This window comes from Limanda limanda, chromosome 4, assembly GCF_963576545.1.
Source record: "Limanda limanda chromosome 4, fLimLim1.1, whole genome shotgun sequence".
Classification (NCBI taxonomy): Eukaryota; Metazoa; Chordata; class Actinopteri; order Pleuronectiformes; family Pleuronectidae; genus Limanda; species Limanda limanda.
The window spans coordinates 7,366,228-7,391,588 of NC_083639.1; the positions used below are offsets into that span (position 1 = coordinate 7,366,228).

The 25,361-nt window shown below is 40.9% G+C and overlaps 1 protein-coding gene across 1 annotated transcript in view; it reads left to right on the forward strand.

Annotated features, from left to right (window-relative positions):
• col2a1b (collagen, type II, alpha 1b) overlaps window positions 1-25,361 on the forward strand; it is a 38,465-nt gene that overhangs the window by 7,301 nt on the left and 5,803 nt on the right. The window contains exons 6-41 of the mRNA XM_061070412.1: window positions 702-803; window positions 1,860-1,937; window positions 3,881-3,925; window positions 5,190-5,243; window positions 6,709-6,762; window positions 7,377-7,430; window positions 7,938-7,991; window positions 8,093-8,146; window positions 8,275-8,319; window positions 8,421-8,474; window positions 8,718-8,762; window positions 8,961-9,014; window positions 11,521-11,619; window positions 11,886-11,930; window positions 12,189-12,287; window positions 12,418-12,471; window positions 12,740-12,847; window positions 13,158-13,211; window positions 13,840-13,938; window positions 15,192-15,245; window positions 16,049-16,147; window positions 16,330-16,383; window positions 16,816-16,869; window positions 17,406-17,459; window positions 17,750-17,803; window positions 17,995-18,039; window positions 18,132-18,230; window positions 19,883-19,990; window positions 20,126-20,179; window positions 20,382-20,435; window positions 20,576-20,629; window positions 20,715-20,768; window positions 22,334-22,441; window positions 22,590-22,643; window positions 22,741-22,794; window positions 23,918-24,079. Of these exons, the coding sequence (XP_060926395.1) occupies window positions 702-803; window positions 1,860-1,937; window positions 3,881-3,925; window positions 5,190-5,243; window positions 6,709-6,762; window positions 7,377-7,430; window positions 7,938-7,991; window positions 8,093-8,146; window positions 8,275-8,319; window positions 8,421-8,474; window positions 8,718-8,762; window positions 8,961-9,014; window positions 11,521-11,619; window positions 11,886-11,930; window positions 12,189-12,287; window positions 12,418-12,471; window positions 12,740-12,847; window positions 13,158-13,211; window positions 13,840-13,938; window positions 15,192-15,245; window positions 16,049-16,147; window positions 16,330-16,383; window positions 16,816-16,869; window positions 17,406-17,459; window positions 17,750-17,803; window positions 17,995-18,039; window positions 18,132-18,230; window positions 19,883-19,990; window positions 20,126-20,179; window positions 20,382-20,435; window positions 20,576-20,629; window positions 20,715-20,768; window positions 22,334-22,441; window positions 22,590-22,643; window positions 22,741-22,794; window positions 23,918-24,079 (2,466 nt within the window). The remainder of the gene's footprint in view (window positions 1-701; window positions 804-1,859; window positions 1,938-3,880; window positions 3,926-5,189; window positions 5,244-6,708; window positions 6,763-7,376; window positions 7,431-7,937; window positions 7,992-8,092; window positions 8,147-8,274; window positions 8,320-8,420; window positions 8,475-8,717; window positions 8,763-8,960; window positions 9,015-11,520; window positions 11,620-11,885; window positions 11,931-12,188; window positions 12,288-12,417; window positions 12,472-12,739; window positions 12,848-13,157; window positions 13,212-13,839; window positions 13,939-15,191; window positions 15,246-16,048; window positions 16,148-16,329; window positions 16,384-16,815; window positions 16,870-17,405; window positions 17,460-17,749; window positions 17,804-17,994; window positions 18,040-18,131; window positions 18,231-19,882; window positions 19,991-20,125; window positions 20,180-20,381; window positions 20,436-20,575; window positions 20,630-20,714; window positions 20,769-22,333; window positions 22,442-22,589; window positions 22,644-22,740; window positions 22,795-23,917; window positions 24,080-25,361) is intronic.

The following is a 25,361-nucleotide window of genomic DNA, read 5'->3' on the forward strand; positions in this document are numbered from 1 at the left end:
GTGTCCGTTCATAAAAGCAAACTTCACTTCTGATGGAACTGGCTTTGCTACCAGCTGCTCAGGTGCAGTCACGTTGGAGAAGATTCAACTGAGCATTAAACTCCTGTCAACAGGATCTGCAGAGAAACGTTGTCCAGCCGTGTGTTGTCTGCCAACAACTGTTGAATGATTTATTCAAAAGTACTTGAAAAGTTGAAATATTGGCAAAATGAATGAATGCTAAATGGTGATGGCCAAGGTGATTGGCTAAGTGTATTTGCAGTTATAAACAATGTGATCAGACCAAAGGGGATGATTTTTTCACATGTATGCATTTTGTTGTCAAAGAAGCCACTGCCAAAAGTGAGAGCAGCGACTAGAGCAAAATGATTTTAGATTAAGACAGAACATTTATATTTCTTTTATAAAGTGAAAGTAACATAAATTCTCAGAAATCAACTTCTCAAATGTTGACATTTGCTTCTTTTCCCCATTTTCTTTTATAAGAAGTTAAAGGATTTAAAGTGAAATCTGGTTGGACAAACTAAACAGTAGAATATGTCAACATAGGCTTGTCGAAGTTGTTATGGAAACTTTTCCCACATTTGATGGATCAAATTATTAGTCAAATGATGGAGATTCATCAGTAAACAACCTTCAGTTGCAGTGCTTGCCTTGGGTTGATTTTAATTAACTTCTATTCTCTTTTTTAACTCTTCCAGGGAAACCATGGTCCCCGTGGCAGAGATGGTGAGCCTGGCACCCCCGGAAACCCCGGCCCCCCTGGACCTCCAGGACCGAACGGACCCCCTGGCCTTGGAGGAGTAAGTGTCCCGTGACGAGCAAGGGGCGGTGGACTTGCATTCACTGCAGACGTAGGAGCTGACAGGTCGAACACTGTTGCAGGAGCCAAGTGTGGGCTCACTTTGAATGGCGCGGCATAAGCAGAGAAAATCAGGGAAGAATTTAAGAGCACAAAAGATGTGGGGAATCACATTCAAAATGGGAGGAGGCAGAAAGACAGCAGCGAGTGGATGCAGAGAGAGAGAGAGAATAGATCGAATGCCTCTGATTCTTTGCAGGAGAAAAGAAGGGAGGAGGTGGGCTGCGGGGAGTGGGAGGTGGACGGGCAGGAGGTATTATGATAGACTCGAGGAGGGGAAGGGAAGGAGCTTTTCTGGTTGGGGGTGGGGGCAAGGACACAAGGAGAGTCTTTGTGAAGGAGAGAGAGATGAAAACTGTTCTCATGCCTCTCCGTCTCGCCGCCGTCTGCGTCAGAATCCGCGAGAAGAACTCTGATCATCTGTTAAAAAGCTGATCCTCTCCTGACAAAATGTCACCGCATCGTTCAAAGTCTGCAACAAAAACATTTCACTACACAAGATATACATTTAAAGTTTACATCACGGAGTTTGGAACAGCCAAACCTCAGATTTTTTATATAGAATATTTGTCAACATTTCTTTTCATTATTTCCAGTCAGATCAAAATGACTTCAGGGCAAAGCAGGTTGGCTGATAACTTTAAAAGCTTGATTCCACTTAGACTTAATGATGAATCTAATACATTAGATATATAAAGATATATACATTAAATATTTTATTATTCCATCTTCATCGGTTTATCTTTTTTTACCTGCCTCTGGTGTTTCCTAATTCCAAATGTATGAGATTTACATAGTGCTTCCTCACTCCCTGTTGATATTGTCTTGTTCTTTGTGTGGATGGACGTGGAGGGATGGACGGCTTCGTTCTTACTGATTTGATAGTTTCTAATGCCTTTATTCTGTTAAGCTCTTTGGTTTTATATGGAAAGTGCTATACAATAACGTCTGGTTGATTCGATAAACTCTTACGCTCTCTGTCCTCTGCCTCTTTCAGAACTTTGCAGCTCAGATGGCCGGTGGCTTTGACGAGAAGTCCGGCGGCGCACAGATGGGCGTGATGCAAGGACCGATGGTGAGCGAGCGATGACGAGCCGAGACCTGCTGCTGCTCCCATGTTCCCTTGTCTCACACTGGGCGGCTTATGAATCAGCTAGGACGCAACAGTTTGATCAAGAGCAGAGTGTTTAGAAGAAGAATTCCGCATCAGCCGACATCTGCATCTCTGCTTTAAGTGCCGGGAGTGAAATACTGAATCCCAGCTACCTCCAAAGTTTGTTTTAATGGCTGATTCTGCACTTTGGGCTTTGTGGAGGAGCACAAACATCTTCCTCCCATGCACGAGAGAAGCATCACACTTTTATTAAATGCTTTAAAGTGCGAGATGGACACATCATCAGCATCGTTCCTCATCAGGAGAGAAAATACCCATGTAGGATCTAAAACCATCCAAGTGTCGGAGAAAAGAAACAACACATTCCTGCATCCCGAAGGAAAATCTACGCCTCACGTGGAGTACAGAGCGCTCATTTTATAAATTGAGGAAACAGCCATTGATGGTGATTATACTCAAAGCCAATGAAAACCCACCACCGCTGCCGCCAGTTAGCATGGCAGCGTGCCTGTGATGGAGGAAGGAGCACACTGGATGCTATTTTGGTCTAGAGAGCCACAGAGAAGCTTGGCATCCTCTCAGCCCTGCGGAGGTTTGAGACACCGCCGATCAGATCCGTCACAGCTGGCAGCAGTGTGTGTGTGTGTGTGTGTGTGTGTGTGTGTGTGTGTGTGTGTGTGTGTGTGTGTGTGTGTCATCAATCCTCCTGACTGACTGTCCCTTCACATGTCTGAGAGCACTCCACAGCACTGGGACCTTTTGAAGCCAGCTCATTTTTAATTTGGGAGCTTGTCGGGGGAGGGACTGACTGCACTGATGTTTAATCACAAGTCAAGCACACAACCCACTCTTATACACACACACACACACGCATGTCCCTTAAACACACATTCTCAGATCCTGGACGTATAGAGCCCCATTGATAAGTTCCTACCGACCTTGGTGGAGGCTTCCCACTCCCACTGAAAGGTGACTTTCATTCCCCTTCTGAGGACCACTGTGCCGGGCAGCGACATTTTCTTTGGCTGCCGTCCCTGATTCATTTTTTTTTTTTAAAGCATAACCATGAAGCTGAAATGAAGGTTTACACAGGAGAGCCCACTGAGAGAAATATGTATTTTATCCGGGAGGAATGCTGCCACAACCAATCAAGTGTATTACTGAAGAACTTGGAATCTTGTCAAACCTTATGTGTGAAGCCTCATTATTCCTTGTACAGCTAATTTATATACTTGTGTGTGTGTGTGTGTGTGAGAGTGTGTGAGTGTGAGAGAGAAAAGCAATTAAGATTTGGCTCATCACCTCCACAGAATGTGATTTGTCTCTTGTTGAGCACCGATGCATGAAGTTGAAGCAGAAATTACTCAGGCATGTGACTCCAGCCGGAAGCACTGGCTGAGGCGATTAGGGTTCAGCCAGAGGAACATTCACTTTCAGATATCTCACCTCGTCTTGTTGTGAGGACATCTCACAACTCTCTGAACCCAGACAGTTCAGTACTGATGCTGTTTTCCCATCCCTTGTCAAAGTGTAAGAAGCCATGTGGCGTTCAAGCTACTGCTGATGACCTTTGAACTGCAGAAACACACAACACGTGGGATAAGAGCAGAAGAAGAAGAAGAAGGGATGAACAGAGAGAGGGATGGAGAGTGAATGCTGCTGAGGAATTTGAAACGATTTATGGATTTGACAGGACAAGATGATGAGTTCTGTTTAGCTTGAGGGCAAAGCAGGTGAAATGATTTCCTCACCGAGTTCAAGTGGGCAAGACTCAAACAGACTTGCTAGAAGTCTAAAATAGTTGTGTACCAGTCTGTTTAAGGCCTTTGTGTGGTTCTAACAGTGATACAAGGATGTGACAACACGTCGTTAGCCTGATGTCGTGTCTCTTTTCTTCCCCTCAGGGCCCCATGGGACCCAGAGGACCACCTGGCCCCAGTGGATCACCTGTAAGTACCTCCTCTACTCCCCAGACAACACACAAGCCAGACACACCTGCAGACGACAGGATGCTGAAAACTAAACATTATAATTGTTACATGCTCGATGGCACATTGTCTACTTCCTCTGCGTGTGAGGATTTATTATTTAATCACAGATAAATAACAGTAATGATTCCAGAGAGAAGGTCACGCTCTTTCAGGGAAAGATGTGAACACACGGCTCAGGTTCTAGTGTTTTACGGAGGAAGGTGGCACACAGAGTATAAGCCTGTGGGGTATCTTTCTTTATGCCACAGCCCAGATGACTGTGGAACACCTGTCCGGCTTTCACAGAGCCCACCAGGTTTAACCCTCCAGCCCTGATCTCCTCACATATTTTCTGTTCCTGTTCCAACTTCCAGAGTGAAGCTCTCAGGTTGCAGGCGATGCCAGCCGACTTGCCTCAACTCGATGGTTGATGGTTTAATCACCCTGAGCACTCTCAGTTTCTTCTCACACGTGCGGCTGCTTAGATCACATTCAAACAGATTACCTGACATTTGTAAAGAAGAAGGGTCAGTTTACAAATCTTCAGTTTGTAATCAAGATAAAAAAACAAATACAAAGTAGCTTTGTTATGATTTTCCTTGTAGATTTACTCATTAAAGGTGTACGAGAATATACCTGAATAAAGACATTTGCTCTGTATTACAAGCCTTGTTTTCTAACAGTAAATTAAGGTGTGGAATTAAATTGAAAGGGACAGCTTCACATGCTTCACATTCTTTGGTTTCAGGTTCTCCAAAGTGAGAACTGGCTCCTAAACTGAAAACCATTTGGTTTGGGTTTTTTGGTCAGACAAAACATTTGAGGAGCAGATTGGATGTTGTAATGTACATTTCTCACTATATTTTGAAATATCTCAGACTAAACTAGACTGAGTTTATCGAAAAATATCTCAGGATGAAAAATGAAACTTTTTCAGCTATACAAATGACAAAGATTTAGAAACATCCAAATCTGTAGTAACAACGACGCCTCAAACTTAGACTTAGATATATTTAGATTCAAATTCAAACTATTTCTAATATGTCAAGATATGTTTATTATTAAAGTTTCACATTTTAGAAGCTTAAATCAGAGAATTTGTACTTAAAATACAGTTATTCCATTATTAAAGTAGTTCAGGTTTAATTAGATGTTGATAACCTGTTTTTAGCCTTTTCTTTTCCACTGTTTATATAAAAGAAGTTCACTCATTAATATCTCTGCTTTTTTTTCTTCATCTCAGGGCCCACAAGGTTTCCAGGGTAACCCAGGAGAGGCTGGAGAGCCCGGTCAATCTGTGAGTGTCCCACAGAGAACGATTCGTCCTCCCCTCCATTTACATGCTGTCTTATAAATCCTTTCTCTATTTGCCTTTTTCATAAACTCCTCATATGCCCCCTCTTTCCTCTAGCCTTATATAAGCCTTTTCTTTTACTTTTCCTTTTTCATACATCTTCGTTGACTCATGTCTGACTTTTTAAAAAGGATTTCATCGTCGACAATTACACTTCTGTGTTTGAAATGACTTTAACAGACGATATAAAGTAAATATGATATCGTTCATAAAGTATCGTAAAATAACTAAAACACCAGTTCAACTGAACGGAATCAGTTCAACCTCATCCTGCTCAGTTTTACTACCTCATTCTGAAACTTCATCCACCATTTCTCCTTTGTAGCTTCACTCCACTTCCATTAACACTTTCTAACCTTTCACTGCAGACCACTCACGTTATTTACAAGCATTTGTTCTTCTGATTTCATCTCTTTCCTGGCTGCACCCACTTTACCCTTTCTTAAACCCCTCCAGTTGTTTTCCAACTCCAGACTGTCCCCTCCTTTGCTTCCCGTTCCCTCAGCAGGTAGAAAACACGGGGTCTCCCCACTGCTGTGTTAATCTGCCCCTGTGGAGTTCAGATAAGCTGAGGTGCCCTCTCTGTTAGAATATGTGCCGGTCCATCATTAAGCGTGATTAAAATCAAGCAAGAAAATAACTTGACAGTCGGGGAAGGGGTCACGGTGTCAGCTCAGTTTTTGTAAAGCGCAGAGAATAAAACTTTTTATTGATACTCCTAAAATAAAAACTATTTATATTATTGCAGGTCAGTGTTAGCAACAAGGATTGAAAGTTTTATTTTGTCTGTAGATTCACTTCATTAGTCAAGACACAGTAATATATATATATATATATATATAGAGAGAGAGAGAGAGAGAGAGAGAGAGAGAGAGAGAGAGAGAGAGAGAGAGAGAGAGAGAGGAGAGGTCATTTAGAAGGAAAAACTGTAATATGACCAATGATAATGTCATAACACATTAGATTCATAACCTAATTGAGAAACTGGCAGAAAGAGAGAAAGATTGAAAACAGCTGAACTTTATAAAAAGGACATTTATGTATTTTTTCCATCTCTTTGGCAGAATTGTAATTATTATTGTTTAGGAATGTAAATACGCGTATGTGCTTGTATACAAACAGATGCTTACATTGATTAGACTGCAAAGATCAGCGAGTTAATAGGATCTGATTAACAACTGTTTTTGATTCGCTGCTCTGTAAACACATTGTTAATGGCAGCTGATATCAGCAGGCTCCATGTTGAAGTGGGTCTTTTATGATTGATCAAATTGTAAATTGAGAACAGGAGTCTTCACCACAAGCTTTGAGTTAGCGTATGACCCAAATGCCAAAATGCTGCCCCCTGTTGGTTATACCCAGTAACTTTGTCTCACCTTGGGTTGTTTTTTTCTCTTGACAAATATAGGGCTCCATGGGCCCCCGTGGCCCCACTGGACCTTCTGGAAAACCTGGAGATGATGTAAGTTTATCACACTTTCATAAAACAATAAATATACATTCATTAAAGCAGTAACTCTGACAAGGCTGCTTATTTTACTGGTGTCCTCCGTGTAAACTATCCTGGGTGTATTCTGAAAGAAAGTGTCAACCTCTCTACTGGATATGGTTTAAATTTGGTCCAAAATAAACTAATATTCACATAAAAAAAATCTATATTTATATTTATTTGTGTTAAAGTACAAATCATGTCCTTGACGTGTGTTTGTTTGGATCTTAAACTTTTTTAATTTGTCTTAATACTCTGAGAAGTGATTATCGGCGAGCCTCAACTTTGTATTATGTAAAATAATTAAATAAAATGGGATATATTCTGATATTTGATAAAAAAAAATGTATCTGTCAAAAACATTATCACAGATTTTATCCACCTGCCAATATTTCAGACTTTAAAATGTAATTCCTTCTTTTAGCCACATGATGGAAGCAGACATGACATACCCCGTCTTTTCCACTAGGAGCGCTCACTCTCACATCTACAACTAACCAACTGTACACTGTAATACATCTTTAAAAGTGCTATAAACATGAAGTTTGATATTTTTTTCTTAATTTCATGATGTTTTTTTGTTTCAGGGTGAAAGTGGAAAACCTGGTAAATCAGGCGAACGTGGACCTTCCGGACCTCAGGTGAGATTCCTCCGGCTGTCCAGTCAGTGTTTTTACATTCTGGGCATTTTACTGGTGGGAGATATCACTTGATAAACTTCCACCAGCCTGGTATTGACTTGTAATGATCTATCACTTTTATATGAATTTTATACTCCAATTGTGTTTTTGTATTTTACTTTATATTGTTTAAATGGTAGCATCCAAACACAAAGAAAAAACAGCATAGATAATGAATGGATTTTATTGATTATGCAATACAATTTATATCTACATGACTGACTGCTGCATCTGTCTTTTAGGTACTCAGAATATGTAGGTGGCTTTAATGATGTTTAGATTTAGTTTAGATAAAATCATTCATCCTCTCAAGCCAACAATCTGAACATTTCAAAAATATTTACAAATATTTCATGTGCATCCGTACGCTGGATGAAGTCCTGGCAGCAGCATTATTTCATAGGACAGCTTCATCTTCTTGCCCCTCCACTGTTCAGTATATTGATCTGGTGCATCATCTCTCTGCAGGGATCTCGTGGATTCCCAGGAACTCCCGGCCTGCCCGGCATCAAGGGCCACAGGGTGAGTGTTTGTTGTCTGCAGATGGAGAATGGCTGCTTGTCGTTTTTTGCTCTTAATGTCGGTTTCCTGACTCTGCACTGTTTCTCCCTGTTATCATTCAGGGTTATTCAGGTCTTGATGGTTCAAAGGGAGAGACCGGATCTGTCGGTTCTAAGGTAGGATTTTATTTCTGTGCACGAACAACATCTCAGGTAGCAAGTGGTTTAATATATCCCCCAGAATGTTTCGCCAAGGAATCAAGTTTGACTTGCCACACTTACAGCTCAATGTGTCCTCTCTGTAGGGTGAGTCTGGAGCTTCTGGAGAGAATGGCGCCCCTGGACCTATGGTGTGTATATCTGGACATCACAACAACCAAACATCACAGCGGAAAAGAGGATCAATGTGATTGTTAAGTTGTGGTTTTTTTCCTCTCTCTTGTCTGCGTAGGGACCTCGTGGTCTGCCCGGTGAGAGAGGTCGTCCTGGATCCAGTGGAGTCGCTGTGAGTCTTAAAAACTCTTATTGGACAATACCTTAATATCTGGTTCATAAAAGATAACACTTACCTGTTTTAGCTTAGTTTCTACTTCATAGACGGTAAGTATTCTATTAGAGCCAAACAGGAGTTAACTTCAATTTAAAGCTTTGATCATTTAAAAAGCACGTGTGAAACTATGTATGTCTCATTTGTTTGTTCAACAGTTTTTTTGTTATATGCTGACGATACTTTACTTTCTTTGTCCAGGGAGCTCGTGGAAATGATGGCTTGGCCGGCCCTGCTGGTCCTCCAGTGAGTATCATCTAATTCATTCTCAACCTTTAGTTTGAGATTTATTAGTGTATAAAGTATAAAAACACCCTGAAACCCGGTGTTCTCTTCCCCTCACTTCTCCACGTTCACTCCTGTGCTGTGTGATCGTATCTCCCTGCAGCTGGAAGTCTCATTGATTAATAGCTGAACTGACAGCCTGTCTTTTCCTCTCTGCAGGGCCCAGTCGGTCCTTCTGGAGCTCCTGGCTTCCCTGGCTCTCCTGGTTCAAAGGTAGGTTTGTCTCTTGTCACCGTTTCCTCTCTCTCTTCGCCGCTGTTGTGTTTGAGAGAATACGTCAGTGTTGTCTCTGTGTGCGTCCCCTTTTTCTTTCTGTGAGAGATCAAACCTAAATAAGTGAACTTGCAGTTACTCAATTTACGGATTTTTCCTCAATAAAAATAAAAGCTGTGTGTATAAAACAGAGCTTTGTGATCTATGTGCAGTTCTAATAACACTTTATAAATCAAATCAAAACGTTTATATCTCAGAAAATGGCAGCATGAAGCTCAGGGAGGATTTGAAATGCTTTGGTGAAATCAGAGAAGGCTGTGCTGCATTGAAAAGTGCTTTAAGCCTCCATCTGTGTGGAAAATTAGGAAGGAGGGGGTTTAGACTGTTATTCTCCCTCTCTCGCTCCCTCATGCTGTCTCTTTCTTCTTTTCCTTCTCTGCTTTGCATTTGATTTATGCCTCCTGCATGGCAGACAGACTCAGATCTGTGATCGAGGGCCCATGCTGAGGGTTCGCTTTCTTCTCGGAGCCCCTCCGTAGTTTGGGAAATCTTTCAGGAATTGCAGGCGGAGGATTTCTTTTAAAGTCCAGGAGTTTCCCATGAAATAATCAATGCAAACTAGGCTCACGGTGTGAATATGTGTGTACTTGTGGTTTTGTCTTGGATCAGGTTACATCCATGAACACACACGGTGCAATTTAATATGTGTCTGCAGGAGAGTATGTCTGCCTCTAGAGAACGTTTGTGTTTGTGGGACCCTCGGTGAGAAACATTAAGAATCTCATTTTATGTTATTGTGCTCTACCTTCAGTTTAGTTTGTTTTATGGACCTTATGAGGAATGCTCTGCACTTTTCAAGAGGCCCGACTTTCACGTTAATAACCTTTGCATAAACTGCTTATACAAGAAAATCTAAATGGGACAATATAAACCCAAATCACACTGCGTATTTAACTTTTAAGTTTTATTTTGCAACCTCAAAGCCACTGCCTCTAAAATACTTTGCCATATCTTTATAAAAAAAAACAGATTTTCCTCCTTTTGTCCCAGTTTCACCTCCGTGTCAGAGCCAGCCGAATATTGGCCTTGTCTCATTATGTGTGGGCTCAGTAAGAAGGACACATCAGTCTACTGCATCACCGTCTTTGTAAACAATTACAAACTCTATTATGTCATACTGAGGAGGAGGCCGGGGTTTATACAAGGCTGCAGCAATAGCAAAGGAATTCCATTCACCAGCACAAGGCTGCATACCATCAGTGTGGTCACATCTCTGGCAGGGAAGCAACTTGAGTTTCTCTGAGGCCTGACTCACTTTTTATACTGAATTACAATATGTCAAAAACATTATGCAATTGGTTTTAAATAACAAACCTCGGAGAGACAAGGAACAGACTGCAGACTGATTATTTTCTTCTTTCAAATGCTGCCATTTGGTAAATCTGCAACTTTAAGTGGAGCTTTCTGTTTCACTAACAAATCCAGACACTAAGGAATTAAGTAACTGCTTTTTTCAACCAATCAATATAGTATGTGAATAATGTTCATTATAGAGAGAGTTAATATTTGGTTTTCGGGCACTGACCTCATCAGTGTAACTCAATGAACTGAGATGGAGCTAAACCCAGTTTTCGTCCTGATATTTATCAGCAGGTGGAGAAAAAACTGAACACATCATGTCCTTTAAAAAAAAGCAACAAAACAAAACATGCATGGCCAACAGCACTTCTAATAATATCAGGAATATTTCATCACTATGTGAACAGACAGTATAGGAGAGTGTATACCAAATACTATCATTGTAGGTAAACAACAGCCTCATAAAGTTATGAAATAGAAGTTAGCTGAAGAAGCTATCACCCACAACAGAGGAAAATATGAACATCGAAAGAAAATATAAATTTTCTGAAAGCAAAAGTCGTACCTGTACATGTAGTTCCACAACGACCACAAGGGGCAACAATGAGCCCATTACACACGAAAACAAATGTAGACAAGTGTCACAAAAGTGTAAGTATTTACAAATATATATATATATTAATTAGTTTAGGAGAGAAAGTACGATAAAGGTGTTTTGGCAAATTAACCTTTAGTTAAATACACAACCAAAAGATTGAGCTTTATATTGATTTCGTTCATATCACCCCAACTGCTTCTCTGTCACAGGTGATCATTGTCTACAAACAATTTTCTTTGTTACATTATTGGTCCGGTGTGTTTATGTCAAACAAGCCTCATTCTAATCCACAAAAACTTACAGCATGTAAATTCAGTTCATCTTCTGGTTGAGTCCAATCTTCTGGCCTTGCTCTTGTGTAGATTTAAAGTGTGAACGATACGTTTGTGGCTTCTCACAGAACTTCAGTTGATTCTGCAGCTTGTTTCCTGTTGGATTTCTCTGCATATTTAGCTGATTGACAGTATATGTTTTTACACTTCCAAAGATCTTCGACAGCATATTAATACATGTATCGTCTTCTTTATTCTCCTCTGTGCTGCTGACCAGGGAGAAGCTGGTCCCACTGGTGCTCGTGGACCTGAGGGTGCTCAGGGACCTCGTGGAGAGTCAGGTACACCTGGATCTTCTGGACCTTCTGGTGCTTCTGTAAGTGATGCTCTAAACATTTATTTAAAAGTAGAAACGTAGCATATGAACTTTAGCAAATCATCTGTCTACTTTTTGACATTGTTTTGATGAGGTTCTGATCATTTGACTCAACACTGTGCATTTAACAACATTTTTTTAATATACCTACTTAATATATCTATATTTCTAATACTGTTGATAAGACCAATCAGTCCAAGAACACTTACTGGGTCTGGATCTGTTATTGCAGTGTGTTAATTGACTTTGTCTGTGTCTCTTTACAGGGAAACCCTGGTACTGATGGTATCGGTGGATCTAAAGGATCAGCTGTAAGTGATGTTTACCCCTGTGTATTAGCAACACAACAAATTTACACTGAGCTTTCTATTGCATCTTAAATACATGAGACATGATAGTTGTACATCACAATTCTAGGCATTGTCACAGTTGCTTATTTAGTGCAGAATTTATATCTATATCATCCATCACTTATTGATGTCTAAATGTACATCCAGTTAGATGGATGGTTATGTGTCCAATCATCTGACAGACTTCTCTTTGATCTGTCCCTCTCTCTCTCTCCGTAGGGAAATCCTGGTATCGCTGGTGCTCCTGGTTTCCCAGGACCTCGTGGACCTCCCGGGCCTCAGGGAGCAACTGGACCTCTCGGGCCCAAAGGAACATCTGTAAGTACTCACTGAATCATTTAGTGAGCTAAAAAAAAGAAATCCAGAACATTTAAATGACAATTAAAAAATAAAAACAATGTGCTGTACAGCTCTCTCTCTCATTTTTCCTTTCTCATTTGTTGTTTAGGGGGACCCAGGTATTCCAGGTTTCAAGGGAGAGGCTGGACCCAAAGGAGAACTCGTGAGTTTTGTTTTGTTTTTCATTTAATTCTCCCTGAATTCCCTGATTGTTCATCCATTCCACAAAATTCAAATCCACTGATAAGTGAACACTGTATTTATCCAAATAAAAAGCACAGATATCAATTTCTAACAAAATCAAGTCAATTTGAGTTCGGCAGTTCTGACTCTATCTGAGAAGAACTATGACCCCTGATGATTTTTCAGCTACTTTCAACGACACATTATGTCCCTGTTTTAACTCAGTGTGTTACGGGTGTGTTTTCCAGGGACCCTCAGGTCCTCAGGGAGCACATGGCCCATTGGGAGAAGAGGGTAAGCGGGGACCCAGAGGAGAGCCCGGTGCTGCTGGACCACTTGGACCTCCTGGAGAGAGAGTGAGTAACTTCAGATTTAAACCAGATTATTCTCCAGTTTCTTCTTGTCCATTCTCACTTCATGTTACAGGCCAACTGTATTTATTAATAAACACACATTATTCTGACAAAGTTTGACCCACAAAATGTATACATGATAGTTCTGTAGTTGTTAAATCATTGTATAGGTGTCTATGTTGCACATTTGGAGAAAAAAATGGAAGTGATACAATTACTAGGTATTTTCTATACGGATCATTTTAATCCAAATTAATTAAATTAAACTTGTTATAATCATAAGCCTGACTCTGGTTTCATGTTTTCTGCGTAGGGATCCCCTGGTAACCGTGGTTTCCCCGGTCAAGATGGTCTGGCTGGTCCCAAGGTGAGTCACAGTTCTACTGGTTCCTGACACAGTTGTTTTGTTTTAGTGTTGTATTTTTCAGAACAGAAAACTGATCTAAAAGAGAAAATAAACACAGATACATTTAGAGGATAAAGATCTGGGTCTAGAAAAGAGATACAGATGATGTTTCAGCAGTCACACGTTTCAATCTGTGAAACTCACATATACCATATAGAATTTTGTTATTAGCTAGTTGTTGCTTTGAGAACATTTCATTTATTAATCATGTAATCATATTGTTGTTGAAACCTTACAAATTGAATTTATTTTTACATTAAATTCAACATTCAAATTCAACATTCAAATCCAATCACTCCATGCAACTCCACTGTGTGGCCTCAGGATGGCAGCATAGCTTATAAACCCAACATGCACCAGTGACCTACATGTCCCCCTATCACCATACACAACAGTTCATTTAACATTATCTATCCAGCTGCACAATTTCATTTACACCTAAATGAGTCTGTCAAAATGTAATCTTCCCACCTCCACTAGGTCAATGGAGGAAAACTAATTTCCTCTGGGCTCTGAGAATTGAAGTGTCAACTCCTTACTGATTGACTGAGTGACCAATTCCTGTTTTAATCTCTCTCTCCTCACACAGGGAGCCCCTGGTGAGCGCGGACCTGCTGGTGCCAGTGGTCCCAAGGGGGCCAACGGTGACCCCGGCCGTCCTGGAGAGTCTGGTCTTCCTGGTGCCAGAGTAAGTTTAGTCCGTTAACCACACACACAGGTCTGGATATCGGGGATCTGCAGGAAAGTGATTTAAACCAAACACAAATAATACTTTTCACAAGTGTGAATATTGGTTCAATACATACAATGTCATTCTAAAAAAGATTGCACACTGTAATGATATGTTAAATGGTAATATTCAGCAAATTATTATCCAGCTGTAGACCTGGGTCAGTCCACTGTGACTGTGAAAATCATTTAATCCCAAAACTCCAGTATTTAATGCCCTCAGAAAAACATGATCAAAATAAATATATAGAGAAATATAATAAATATATAAATATTCCACTTCCATACATGTTGAAGGTAAGCAGAGATAAACGGCGAGATTACATTTTAAAACCTATAAAACTGTTTGTTAAAGTATCTAATTCATCAAGTTCCCATTTGCTGTGAAACAACAGTATTTTTTATAATTCATGCAACAGAACCAGAGATTCTATTGTCTATTCTTATTCCACACGTTCTTCCTCCTCGTCAAAACCTGGTGCCTACATTACCCACAATGCTGCTCCAGCATCAACAGTTTGGTCAGGTGTGTTAGCGGTGAACATAGCCTTGAGCAGCTGCTCTCACGCCGAGATAAGCAGTGAGCACCAGAGGTCTGGTAAGATCTCTTCCTTCTGGATCCACACACCCAGATTTTCTTTCATTTCCAAATCTGTAGTCAGACCCGGTCGATGCTGGTGTAAAGAACACCACTCAAGGCAGTTTATCAGATTTCAAAGTCTTTACAGAACTCCCCCAAGTCCTTTTAACATATGGTTTGATGTGTAAAATAGGTGGAGGTTCCCTTATGTTCATCTATAAAAATGACTCTAAACTAAGCTGACGTGTCTGTCTCATGAGGAATAAACAGATGTATAATATAATATGTGTAAAATCAGTGGAGATCTCTGACATACGTGGTTTTCACTGCACAGACTTTGTGATTCTATTTCCCAACACTGACGCAGATGGTTCTTGCTTCATCGCCACAGAGCAAGAATGAAATCGTTACCTGTTGTGAGCCGAGCACATTAGCATCAGTGGTTTCTCTCATTCACATTTCCGCTCTTAGTCACTTCCATCAGTAGGTGTTGAGCTGTTGCTTCTGGCCAATCACACGTGCAAATTTAATTTCCCACGATGCCATATTCCCATCTTTTTGTCTTCTGCACGTGTCTGTGTGGAGACGCCTGATGATGACTCACCTGGATCTCAATTGTGTTTCTCTGACAGGGCCTGACTGGGCGACCTGGTGACGCTGGTCCTCAAGGCAAAGTCGGACCTTCCGTAAGTGAACTATTTTGAAGACGTGGCAACAAGGATGTAGTTGTTTTGTGTTAGTGAATCCACGAAAACAATCACACAGCATGTGAGCATTAAGAGGTTTTTATTTCTAGCATTACATGTGGAACAACCCGGGAGAGATTGTATAAAATTGTCTCATCACAGAATGACTCAGAAGTGGTTTCATCAAATTTAATTGTGGGAGATTCGATCTATTTATCCTCCTGCCTGGTCCCCGCTGGTGTTTGTGTTTCTAATAAGCTCAAGTGTCCTGGTTCTCCGAGACGCAAGTCTGACACAATGCAGCTTATTTTAAATCATTTCCACATTTAGTACATTTTCGTGATGTTTACACCAAAACTCTTCAGTGAAACCTCCATCAACTGGTTTATCTTTAACGAATTGGCTCCATTTTATAAAAATGAGAATATTTTGTTACCACTGTATCAGACAGTGCATGTTTGTGCATGTGTTGCTCTAATATTTCATATTTTATATGGGCTGTATGAATATAATGTCCTTTATTTAAACATAAGTCACGTTTTCTGTTCAGGGACTGTGTGTTTTTTTAATTTATATTACTGTTCACCGGCAGATTAAGCTTTTGTTGAATTTTTGGACTCACTGCTTCAGGGACAGTACACACTGATTACTACCTTTATTTGATCTGTAAATGTTTTGCCTCCTGGCGTCTCCAAGTGGACCTCTCTGGGATTTAATTTATTTCGGAGCACGGCAGGGAACATGGGGCTTAAGTTTTGATTTGCAAACATGCCGTGATACTAAATAGAACTTTTCTCGACCAGGGAGGTTCTGGTGAGGATGGACGTCCTGGACCCCCTGGCCCACAGGGAGCCCGCGGACAGCCTGGTGTCATGGGATTCCCCGGACCCAAGGGAGCGTCTGTAAGTGTTTGTTTGCAGAACTATAGAAACAGGATCTATTGTTTTAATGTATTGGATGTGGACCAGTAGACCTTCTTGATAGGACCTGGAGTACTGCTGAACAACTTTATGCTCATTGTGGATCAAGCAAATCAGCAGTGACCTCCTTACTAACCTCTGTTTCCTGTTCCTGTTGTGAACAGGGTGAGGCTGGCAAGTCTGGAGAGAAAGGACTGGCTGGAGCTGGAGGTCTGAGAGTAAGTGACTTCAACTTTTCTGCTTTAACTTAAAAATACAAAGAATCATTTATATAATTTCATGTCAACCATCCTATTATCGCGTGAGTGTGAGTCTGTGAGTGTAGGTAGAAAACATAATTTAGATTCCTGACAACTCATAAATAAACACAATAAACCTGTTTTTAGATTAAATGCTCATGTTTATCAAATGATTAAACAGATCAAATTTAATCTGTTTGTTCAAATACACATTTTTTTGTAGTCTGCAGCTACCATTGATCTGCTGTTAAGTCTTTAGTTCAGCTCCCACGTAAGAAGCCTGTTGAAAAGCTCAATAAAGCCATCAGATGTCTGTCAGTTAATAGCATCACTTTTGGCCTAATAACTGTCTATCTATCCAACCCCTCCCCTCCTCCTCCCTCCACCCTCCCTTTTGATTCCTCTCTTCAGGGTCTGCCCGGAAAAGATGGAGAAACTGGCGCTGCTGGACCCCCCGGCCCCGCTGTACGTACCCCCCCCCCAATCCCACTCCAAATAGCTTAAAAACTGATATTATCTCTCCCCTTTTCTCAGCCTGCACTAAGAAGCAATCTTCAGTATCCCCCATGTTCCAGACAGGTTCGTTGATGGAACTGTTTGGGTTAAAAAAAACGTCCATGAATCTCAGGAGTTTGTATGATGGCATCACTGACCTGAGAAAACCTCCATATATATATAACAACATTATTCCAATTATATATACTGTTTTTAGAGCTGTATATTTGTTTCCACCTTACTAACGATCAAATTGAGATTAAATTGTTGATATTAAGTTAATGCTAGAAGTTGAAAGTCTGTACACGGGGGTCACCTGCACAACAAGGGGAGTTCTCAGATACACAGGCTTTAGCCCCCTGTGCTGCACGTCTTCCCTCCGCCCTCTCCCTCTCCCCTTTTACACCCAGATTCTGTCCTATGGCCATTGTGCCCAAAAAATATCCTAAAGGAAATAAAGAGAAGTAGAAGTGTGATTTATGATGATTTATGGATTATCTGCGCAGGGCACCGCTGGAGAGAGAGGAGAGCAAGGACAGCCCGGACCCTCCGGCTTCCAGGTGAGTCTGTTCATCTCAAACCTTCAGCTTGTATAAGTTTATTTATGTCTGTTTCTCTAGCTGTGTCTGTAAGTGTAGTAGTAAAGAGTTACAAATGAATATATCACTCGCCCAGTTTGTTTCTAACCGGATTTAAAAATATTGTTACTATTACTATTGTGAATTTCTTGCTGTATAAATATTCTCTTAAGACCCTTAATACAGTATTGTGTTGATTTATGTTTGGTGTTGTTCTCATTTCTGTTTCATCTGCTTTTTTAACCATTTTTTTGTTTCTCTCCTGTTCACAGGGTCTGCCTGGACCTCCAGGCCCCCCTGGAGAGGGAGGCAAGCCCGGAGACCAGGTGGGTGCCCTTTCTTAGTGAAATATAACTTTTAACGTGAGCAGTGGAAATAGAAAGTATTTCTCTGTCATTTGCTTAATAAGAAGAGATCCTCAAAGAATCAGACAATTTTCTGTTAATTTGTTAACTGGATGTTGTTCCTATTCGGACACATCTATTCTTTAACTTCTCTTCCTTGATTGTCATTTCAGGGAGTTCCTGGAGAGGCTGGAGGTGCCGGTGCAACTGGACCCAGAGTAAGTCCACTGTCTTTGATTAGATTTTTTCATTTCTTTGGTCGGCTGATTGTCGGACCCGCCCGCTGATTGTCGATTGTGTCCCTGTTCAGGGTGAGCGTGGTTTCCCCGGAGAGAGAGGAGCTGCTGGTCCTCAGGGTCTTCAGGGACCCAGAGGTCTGCCTGGAACCCCCGGAACTGACGGACCCAAGGTGAGCCCAACAGACCGATTAAAACAGTTACTCCCATGAAGTGTTATCACAACACTGGCAGGTAGGATTCTGTGGTGCTTGTTTCAGATTTCTGCAACATTCTTATCACCGCATGTGGTTGTATAGAACTGTTTCAATCTGGGGAACCCTGGTGGCATAGAGAGCTCCCCAAATGAAGGTTAAGACCCCTACAATGGGTCACAACAGTCGTTAAAATAATATTTAAATATTTCTCCAATAGAAAGAGGTGATCAAGAACTTAGGATAGAGGATACAAGTAGACATTGTTTTGATTGCAGGGGTCTAAGCATAAAAAGTTGGGAACCTCAAAAACAGGTTAGGTTACAATGAGTCTCAATGGCTTTTAAGTGACCTCAAATAATTATATTTATCTATTTTTTAAAAGGGAAAATATACAATGTATTTGATCAACTATACTCCAAGTGTACAGTACCTGTAGACTCACACATAGATGGATATTATTTATACAGCATATACACACTGCTTGAAGGAATTTACACAATTCAAAAATGTGTAAAGACAAATAATGTCATCTCTACTTTTCGTAACAGCTGATGTCCACTCTGCACAGTCATTTTTTCCCTTATCATCCATCAACCAACCCCGGCCACTGCAGTTATTTGTCACAGCTGCACAGTGAGTGGAGGAAGAGCTCAGAGCGACGGCAATTCCCCATTTTGATTTTGTTATCTGTTCAGATTTTAATCGGAGTTCACAGGTTTTCATCCCCTTAAGGTTGGACAGGCGCAAATAGAGAGGCTGAGGATTAGAGAGCCGACACGAGTGAGTGATGGAGGAGGAAGGGACAGACAGTTTGTGGAGGGGGAGGAGGAAGCGTGAATCTGAGAAAGTTGTGAAGGGATATGTTGCACGAGACGCATCCTGCATCGTGTTAGAACACAGTTTTCAGATCCAACGTGGAGGCTGTGCCCCGTGGTTACATTTTAATGACTGGAGATAAGAGGCAGAATTGGATTGTGAGCGTCTGATCTGCAATCTGAGGCTGCAGCAGAAAGTGTTGCAGATAAGCCTGACAACTTCTGACCAGAAGTTGGCCTGATGGAGCCACTTCAAAACCAAATCAAAGTCTGCATTTAATTCCAGTCTGGCTGTGATGTGTTGAAATGTTTTTTAAGATGAAACTCCCCGTTAACAAGTTAAAATACAGAATGAAATGTGCCCCTAGCCTCAAAAGGAACATGTGCACTTTTAGATATGTTTGGTCTGATTGACAGTTGAGCTGGTTGATTGATCTAAACAAGTTGACTTCAAACAACCAATGCTGGGTGAATAAGATTTAACAGCACTGTTACAATCAGTTTTTCTTTCATTCTTTCGATCCTGTGATAAACAGAGCAGAACACGCCTCAGACACAGATGAACGTTGGTCTGTTTTGTTGAATACGTCGATGTCTTCTCGAAATGAGACAACATCGTTTCTTTATGTTGTGATTCATATGTAAATAAACACAAAAACATCTGAAATACGTTTTCTTTCAGCCTCAAACCTCGACAGCCTCCATATACTAAAATATGCAATACACAACTGTTCAATACTCAGGAACCTGAAGTACCTTTTTCTGTCTGTGTCTGTCTCTAACCCATCTGCATTTATTTCTGCTCCATAATAGGGAGCCATTGGTCCTGCTGGTGGTGCTGGAGCTCAGGGCCCCCCCGGCCTGCAAGGTATGCCTGGAGAGAGAGGTGGTGCCGGCATTCCCGGACCCAAAGGAGACAGAGTAAGCCACGATCCGATTAATGTGCTAATCACAAAATATCCATGTGTTTAATATGTTAAATTTTCTTTTCTTGATTTTTAAATTCATGCAAATAACTGCCAGGTGACTGACTGGTTTGTTTTTTAATTCCTTTAGGGTGACATTGGAGAGAAAGGACCTGAAGGTGCTTCCGGCAAAGATGGTGGAAGAGTGAGTCATTCTTTCTATTTTGTCAGTGTTGATAAAAGTCAGGAAACTATGTATTTCCTTATAAATTGAGCTATTAAATCTAAATAAAAACTTGAAATGAGTTGTTCTTACGAATGGGTTTGTTACTTTTTCTCGGGCATTATTGTGATGCTGAATCAATCTTTTGCACGTTTTAACACTGACTTCCTGTTTCCTGTCCCAGGGTCTCACTGGTCCCATCGGCCCTCCTGGTCCTGGTGGTCCCAACGGAGAGAAGGTTAGTGCCGTGTCACCTTGTTCTTTAAGTCTACAGCCGTTTCTGCCATGACTTACTCTGAGACATGATGGTTACTGAGTGTGTATCTGATTCCAGTGTTTCCAGTATGATGTGTGTTAATCGCCTGTGTTTTCTTTCAGGGTGAATCAGGTCCTGCTGGTCCCTCTGGAGCTCCTGGTACCCGCGGTGCTCCTGTAAGTATCGCAGTTATAGATATTTTGTGTTGGAGTTTGACGGATTATTTCTCACGTTTCTCACCTCTCTTCCTCCCTCTCTCAGGGTGACAGGGGTGAGACTGGACCCAATGGACCTGCTGGATTCGCTGGACCCCCGGTAAGTAACACAAACAAATTCCAGGGAAGACTCCTTGAGCGACATGCTGACTCGTTAGCAAGGTTAAGAAAGTAACAGCAATAAAATTGAAATCTTAATCACATACGCCAAGGTAGATTTATTTTTGGAACCATCCAGTCATAAATATTTCTAATTACACTGATAATTCAAGGAAGATAAGTCACTTCAGCAGTGACCTTAAGTAACTCCATGAAAGAGGAAGTAAAGACGTCAGAGCAGCTCAGGGTTTTGAAATATGTCTCAGCACGATAAAAAGGATAACTATCACTCTAAGTGAAGTAACAGCAATTACTGAACCCTCCATTATAAATAAGATCTAATATTTGTATTTATTGGATAACAGATAACACCTTCATAATGATCAAATCAAATTACTGTGTAGATGTGGGTATTTTTTGACATGACCAACATCAACCAGACGCAGCTTCTGTCTTCTTGCTTTTTATTACTATGAACTGAAAATACTTGTATTTTGACTTATTACCTCAGTCAATCATTTTTTTATCTTGGCAAACTTCTTGTTTCCTCGTTCTTCTGTGTGGAGAGATTACTGTGTGGATAGATGGAAGTCCTCGCATCACTCTTCCATTTAGCTCCTACTGAAGTCTCCAGGCCGTCATCAGATAAAAGTTTTTAATAAGCTGCATCCTTCCGAATGCAATTTCATCAGTGCTTTTATTACAGCACACTTTATCATTCGTTTTTTTTGTCTCTAGGTTGCACTAATCAATGACTTTATGTCAGGATGAATAATGCTTCGAATAATTAAATAATATTTTTCGGTGCACAGCTCATCTCCGCGTGCACAGAGTGAAAATAGACTCAGATGCTTCATAAAACATCAGCAGCTTTAATTGAATACAGTGGAAACTGCTTATATGATCATCACAAGCAGGTGATTATTACAACCAAAGTTATGAAAAAGACCTTGTTATTTACTGATTCAGCGATGAATTGACAAACTACATTGTGGTCGTGAAAACACACTCGTGTTACAAACTTACTGTTGTGTGAGCTGACAATAGTTTCACTCTGTAAAAGTACCAAATGTGAGCAGAGCAGGAACAGGAGAGGAAAATCAGTGACTGAGGTACAGTGCTGTGTGTAAAAGCCGGGATCAATTACATCATTTGTTTATCCCTAATAATTTATTAGCTGAGGTCTAAAGCATCAATTTGTACTCCATTGACTTGGAAATTATACTTCCACGAAGATGGTAGTCATGGAGACACAATCCAATGGAGCGGTGAAAATCCTAGTTGCATATTTTCAAATACCATTCCATGCAACTAATTTGTAAAGCAGGCTTTTTATTAGAAAAACAATCATGAGAACATAATAACTGTTATATGCACGACTAGTAAACTGATCTCTATGTATCCTGCCAAATATATTTATAAATTAAATAATTGAATATGTATTTATTGATAATTTAAAACAAGTCGCACCGTCCTTAACTTTTTTAATAAATATCCCTATTCACATTATAAACATTTGTTGATATATTGACACATTTCCTTCATGTGTCTGTCTTGTCCTTTCAGGGCTCTGATGGTCAACCTGGAACCAAGGGAGAGCAGGGAGAGTCCGGACAGAAGGGAGACGCTGGTGCCCCCGGACCCCAAGGACCCTCTGGTGCCCCCGGACCTGCTGTGGGTGTTGCTCTAGATATTCATTGAGTTTTACACAATAACATTGAATGTTTGCAGCAAAAACAACAGCAAGTGAGACTCGGACTAAAACTGCTTTAAACTGCATTCATTGATAGTAACGTGTGTTTTCGTGTGTTTTCTTTGACAGGGTCCCACAGGTGTTTTTGGACCTAAAGGTGCTCGTGGTGCTCAGGGACCTCCTGTAAGTGACTTTATGAAAAGTTTATGATATCCTGAACAGCAAAGATTGTTTTGTTTGATTACATATGTCTTTATCTAAATTAATCTTTCTCCGTCAGGGTGCCACTGGTTTCCCTGGAGCTGCTGGCCGTGTTGGTCCTCCTGGTCCCAACGTAAGTTCAGTCTTTTTATACCTATAGCTGAATCCTACATCTGACTGAGGTCACAAAAATGTGTGTTGTGTCATTACCAAAAACCAGAACACTGATGTAAATATTGTCTACAATATTTCTACCTTACTTTGACAGACTTCCAGGATAAACTGCTAATAAAAGTCTGGTTATGAACAAAATATAAGAAAAACCTTAATGTACAACCTCAAGTATGAGAATCTTAAGAAGAAAACTGGGCTTGATTCATGTTTTACAAGGAAGAACCAGGTGCAGCAGTAGAGACAACGGAATATTTCCTCTCTGTAGTTGTCTTGTCTCTGAAGCTCTCTTTTAATTTGCACCTGTAAAACTTAGCACCTGCACATTATGAGATCAGGGGGGCTGACACTGGGAAGGATATTTTTACAGACCTGTGAAAAAGAAGTGTAACAGTGTGAGAAACAGGTCTGAGTGTTAATATGAGATGTGTTATTTAGAGTTATTTAAGGATCCAGAGGCAACGCAGGTGTTTACATTGATCAGCCACAACTTAAAAACAAGTTTTCACATCACTGATTCTACAGAATGAACTCTTTAAGAACAGATCACAGACGAATGCCATTATGTATGTTTGCTCACCATAGAATTAGATAGAAGATGATTTTTTAAAAACTCACTTTTAAGACCTTAAATGGCCACGACCCTGATATGTTCCTTCTCGGCCAATGAGATTTGCAGATGGAGTCCTGCTGGTCACTCCCAGGTCCCAGTTTGTGACGAAGGGAGATCAAACTTTAGCTGTTAGAGCTGAAATAATTTGAAACTCTCTCACTGAACTAAGACGCACACCTCTCTGGCTTCTTTAAAATTTCTTCTTAAAACCTTTCTCTTTACGAAAGTAAGGTAATAAGTAAACATGCAATACATGCAAATGCATGAGGCCTAAAATACTTTATACAGTGTAAACAGAATATCTGCAGTGTGGGAGTGTGTACAATGGAACAGATTGCTCTTTGTAATATTGTTAAGTGCTGTATAAATATAGTTTATTATTACTATTATAGGATTGCCATTTCATTTAAATTTATATTCTGCATGTGATCCCATTTAAAGTACTTCGTGTCGTCTTTCTCACACTTCTCAGGGTAACCCTGGACCTGCTGGTCCTGCTGGGCCTTCTGGCAAAGACGGACCCAAGGGAGTGAGGGGAGACGGTGGACCTCCAGGCCGACAGGGTGATGCTGGGCTCCGCGGCCCCGCCGGAACCCCCGGAGAGAAGGGAGATGCTGGAGAGGACGGTCCTCCTGTGAGTTTGTCTTCACTTGAATCCTTCTCCTCCATACAGCGCTCACAACACTCCTGGGCTTTCACATAAGCTGCAGCTTCTTGACACACACAAAACAGTCTAATCCCCCCAGCATCCACTCGCACACATTATTTAGCTGCTCTTCAGGCCGCACACATGTCAAGGTGAACAGAGGTGTCTATTATGGAGAGAAGAAAATTATTGAGTGCATTGGTTCTCTACATTTGGCGTAGACTTTTAACGTGGCTCTGTCGGCACAAAGAGCCAATTTCAGCTGTAATGGACAGCAGCTGAGCACATTCTCCACTAATACACAGAGCTGTCAGTGTCCATCACCGACTCTCATGGCAAACCAAGACATATGACAGCATGGGGCGGCACAGGCCTAGTGACAGAATGATGAAAAGACCCCAGGCTTTTATCCTCGCCACGCATTTAGCGCCACACACACCTTCAACCTGTCATAAACACAGGGCGAGACCTGTCAAGGTAATGACACATCACAGATGATTACACACTCATACATGAAGATGGCTCCCCTCTTCTATATTATATACATGAAACATGTATCAACACATTAGAGTCTTTGGCAGCTGAACGGCGCGGCTCAGGTGTCGCTGCGGGACATGAGGCAGAACGGACTGAGGTGGTACAGAGCCACACCTGAGAGGGTTTAAAGGAGTGTGATGTTCATACATGGAGCTGCAGCTGGGAGTTGTGAAATCTCAGCGGGAGCAAGTGACAGAAGAAATAAATCAAAGATCTTTGAAGAAACGGAAAACAATGGAGGAAGGAACAGGACACAAATACACATCACATAAGAACCCAATACATCAAATAACTTGCTTTGTATTCCATAAATCTGTCAACAGACAAAAATGCCTAATGACTCACAGGAGTCTTCGTCGGTTGGACTTCACAACAGTCACATCTAAACTCCACAGGTCACTGGTGCAGACACATAAAACCCAGGGCTCTTTATGCTAAGCTAAGCTAACTGGCTGCTCACTGGAGTCTTTCTGCACTCCTAATGTTAACTCAGGTGGAATAATGGTACCGGTACTTGAAAAAAAAAAATAACAGTAATGTTACATTAATCGTGATAATTACTAATACTGATTTTGCTCAGCCCTATTGTTTATACAGCTCAACACTCAGTTGATTCAGTTCAGATGTGCTGATGTCAGCATCTGTGTTTTTTCTATAAACAAGGGTGCCTTATCAAAATGTTTATGTTATTAGTTTGTATAAAATAACTTTATTATTATTAGCATTACCTCAA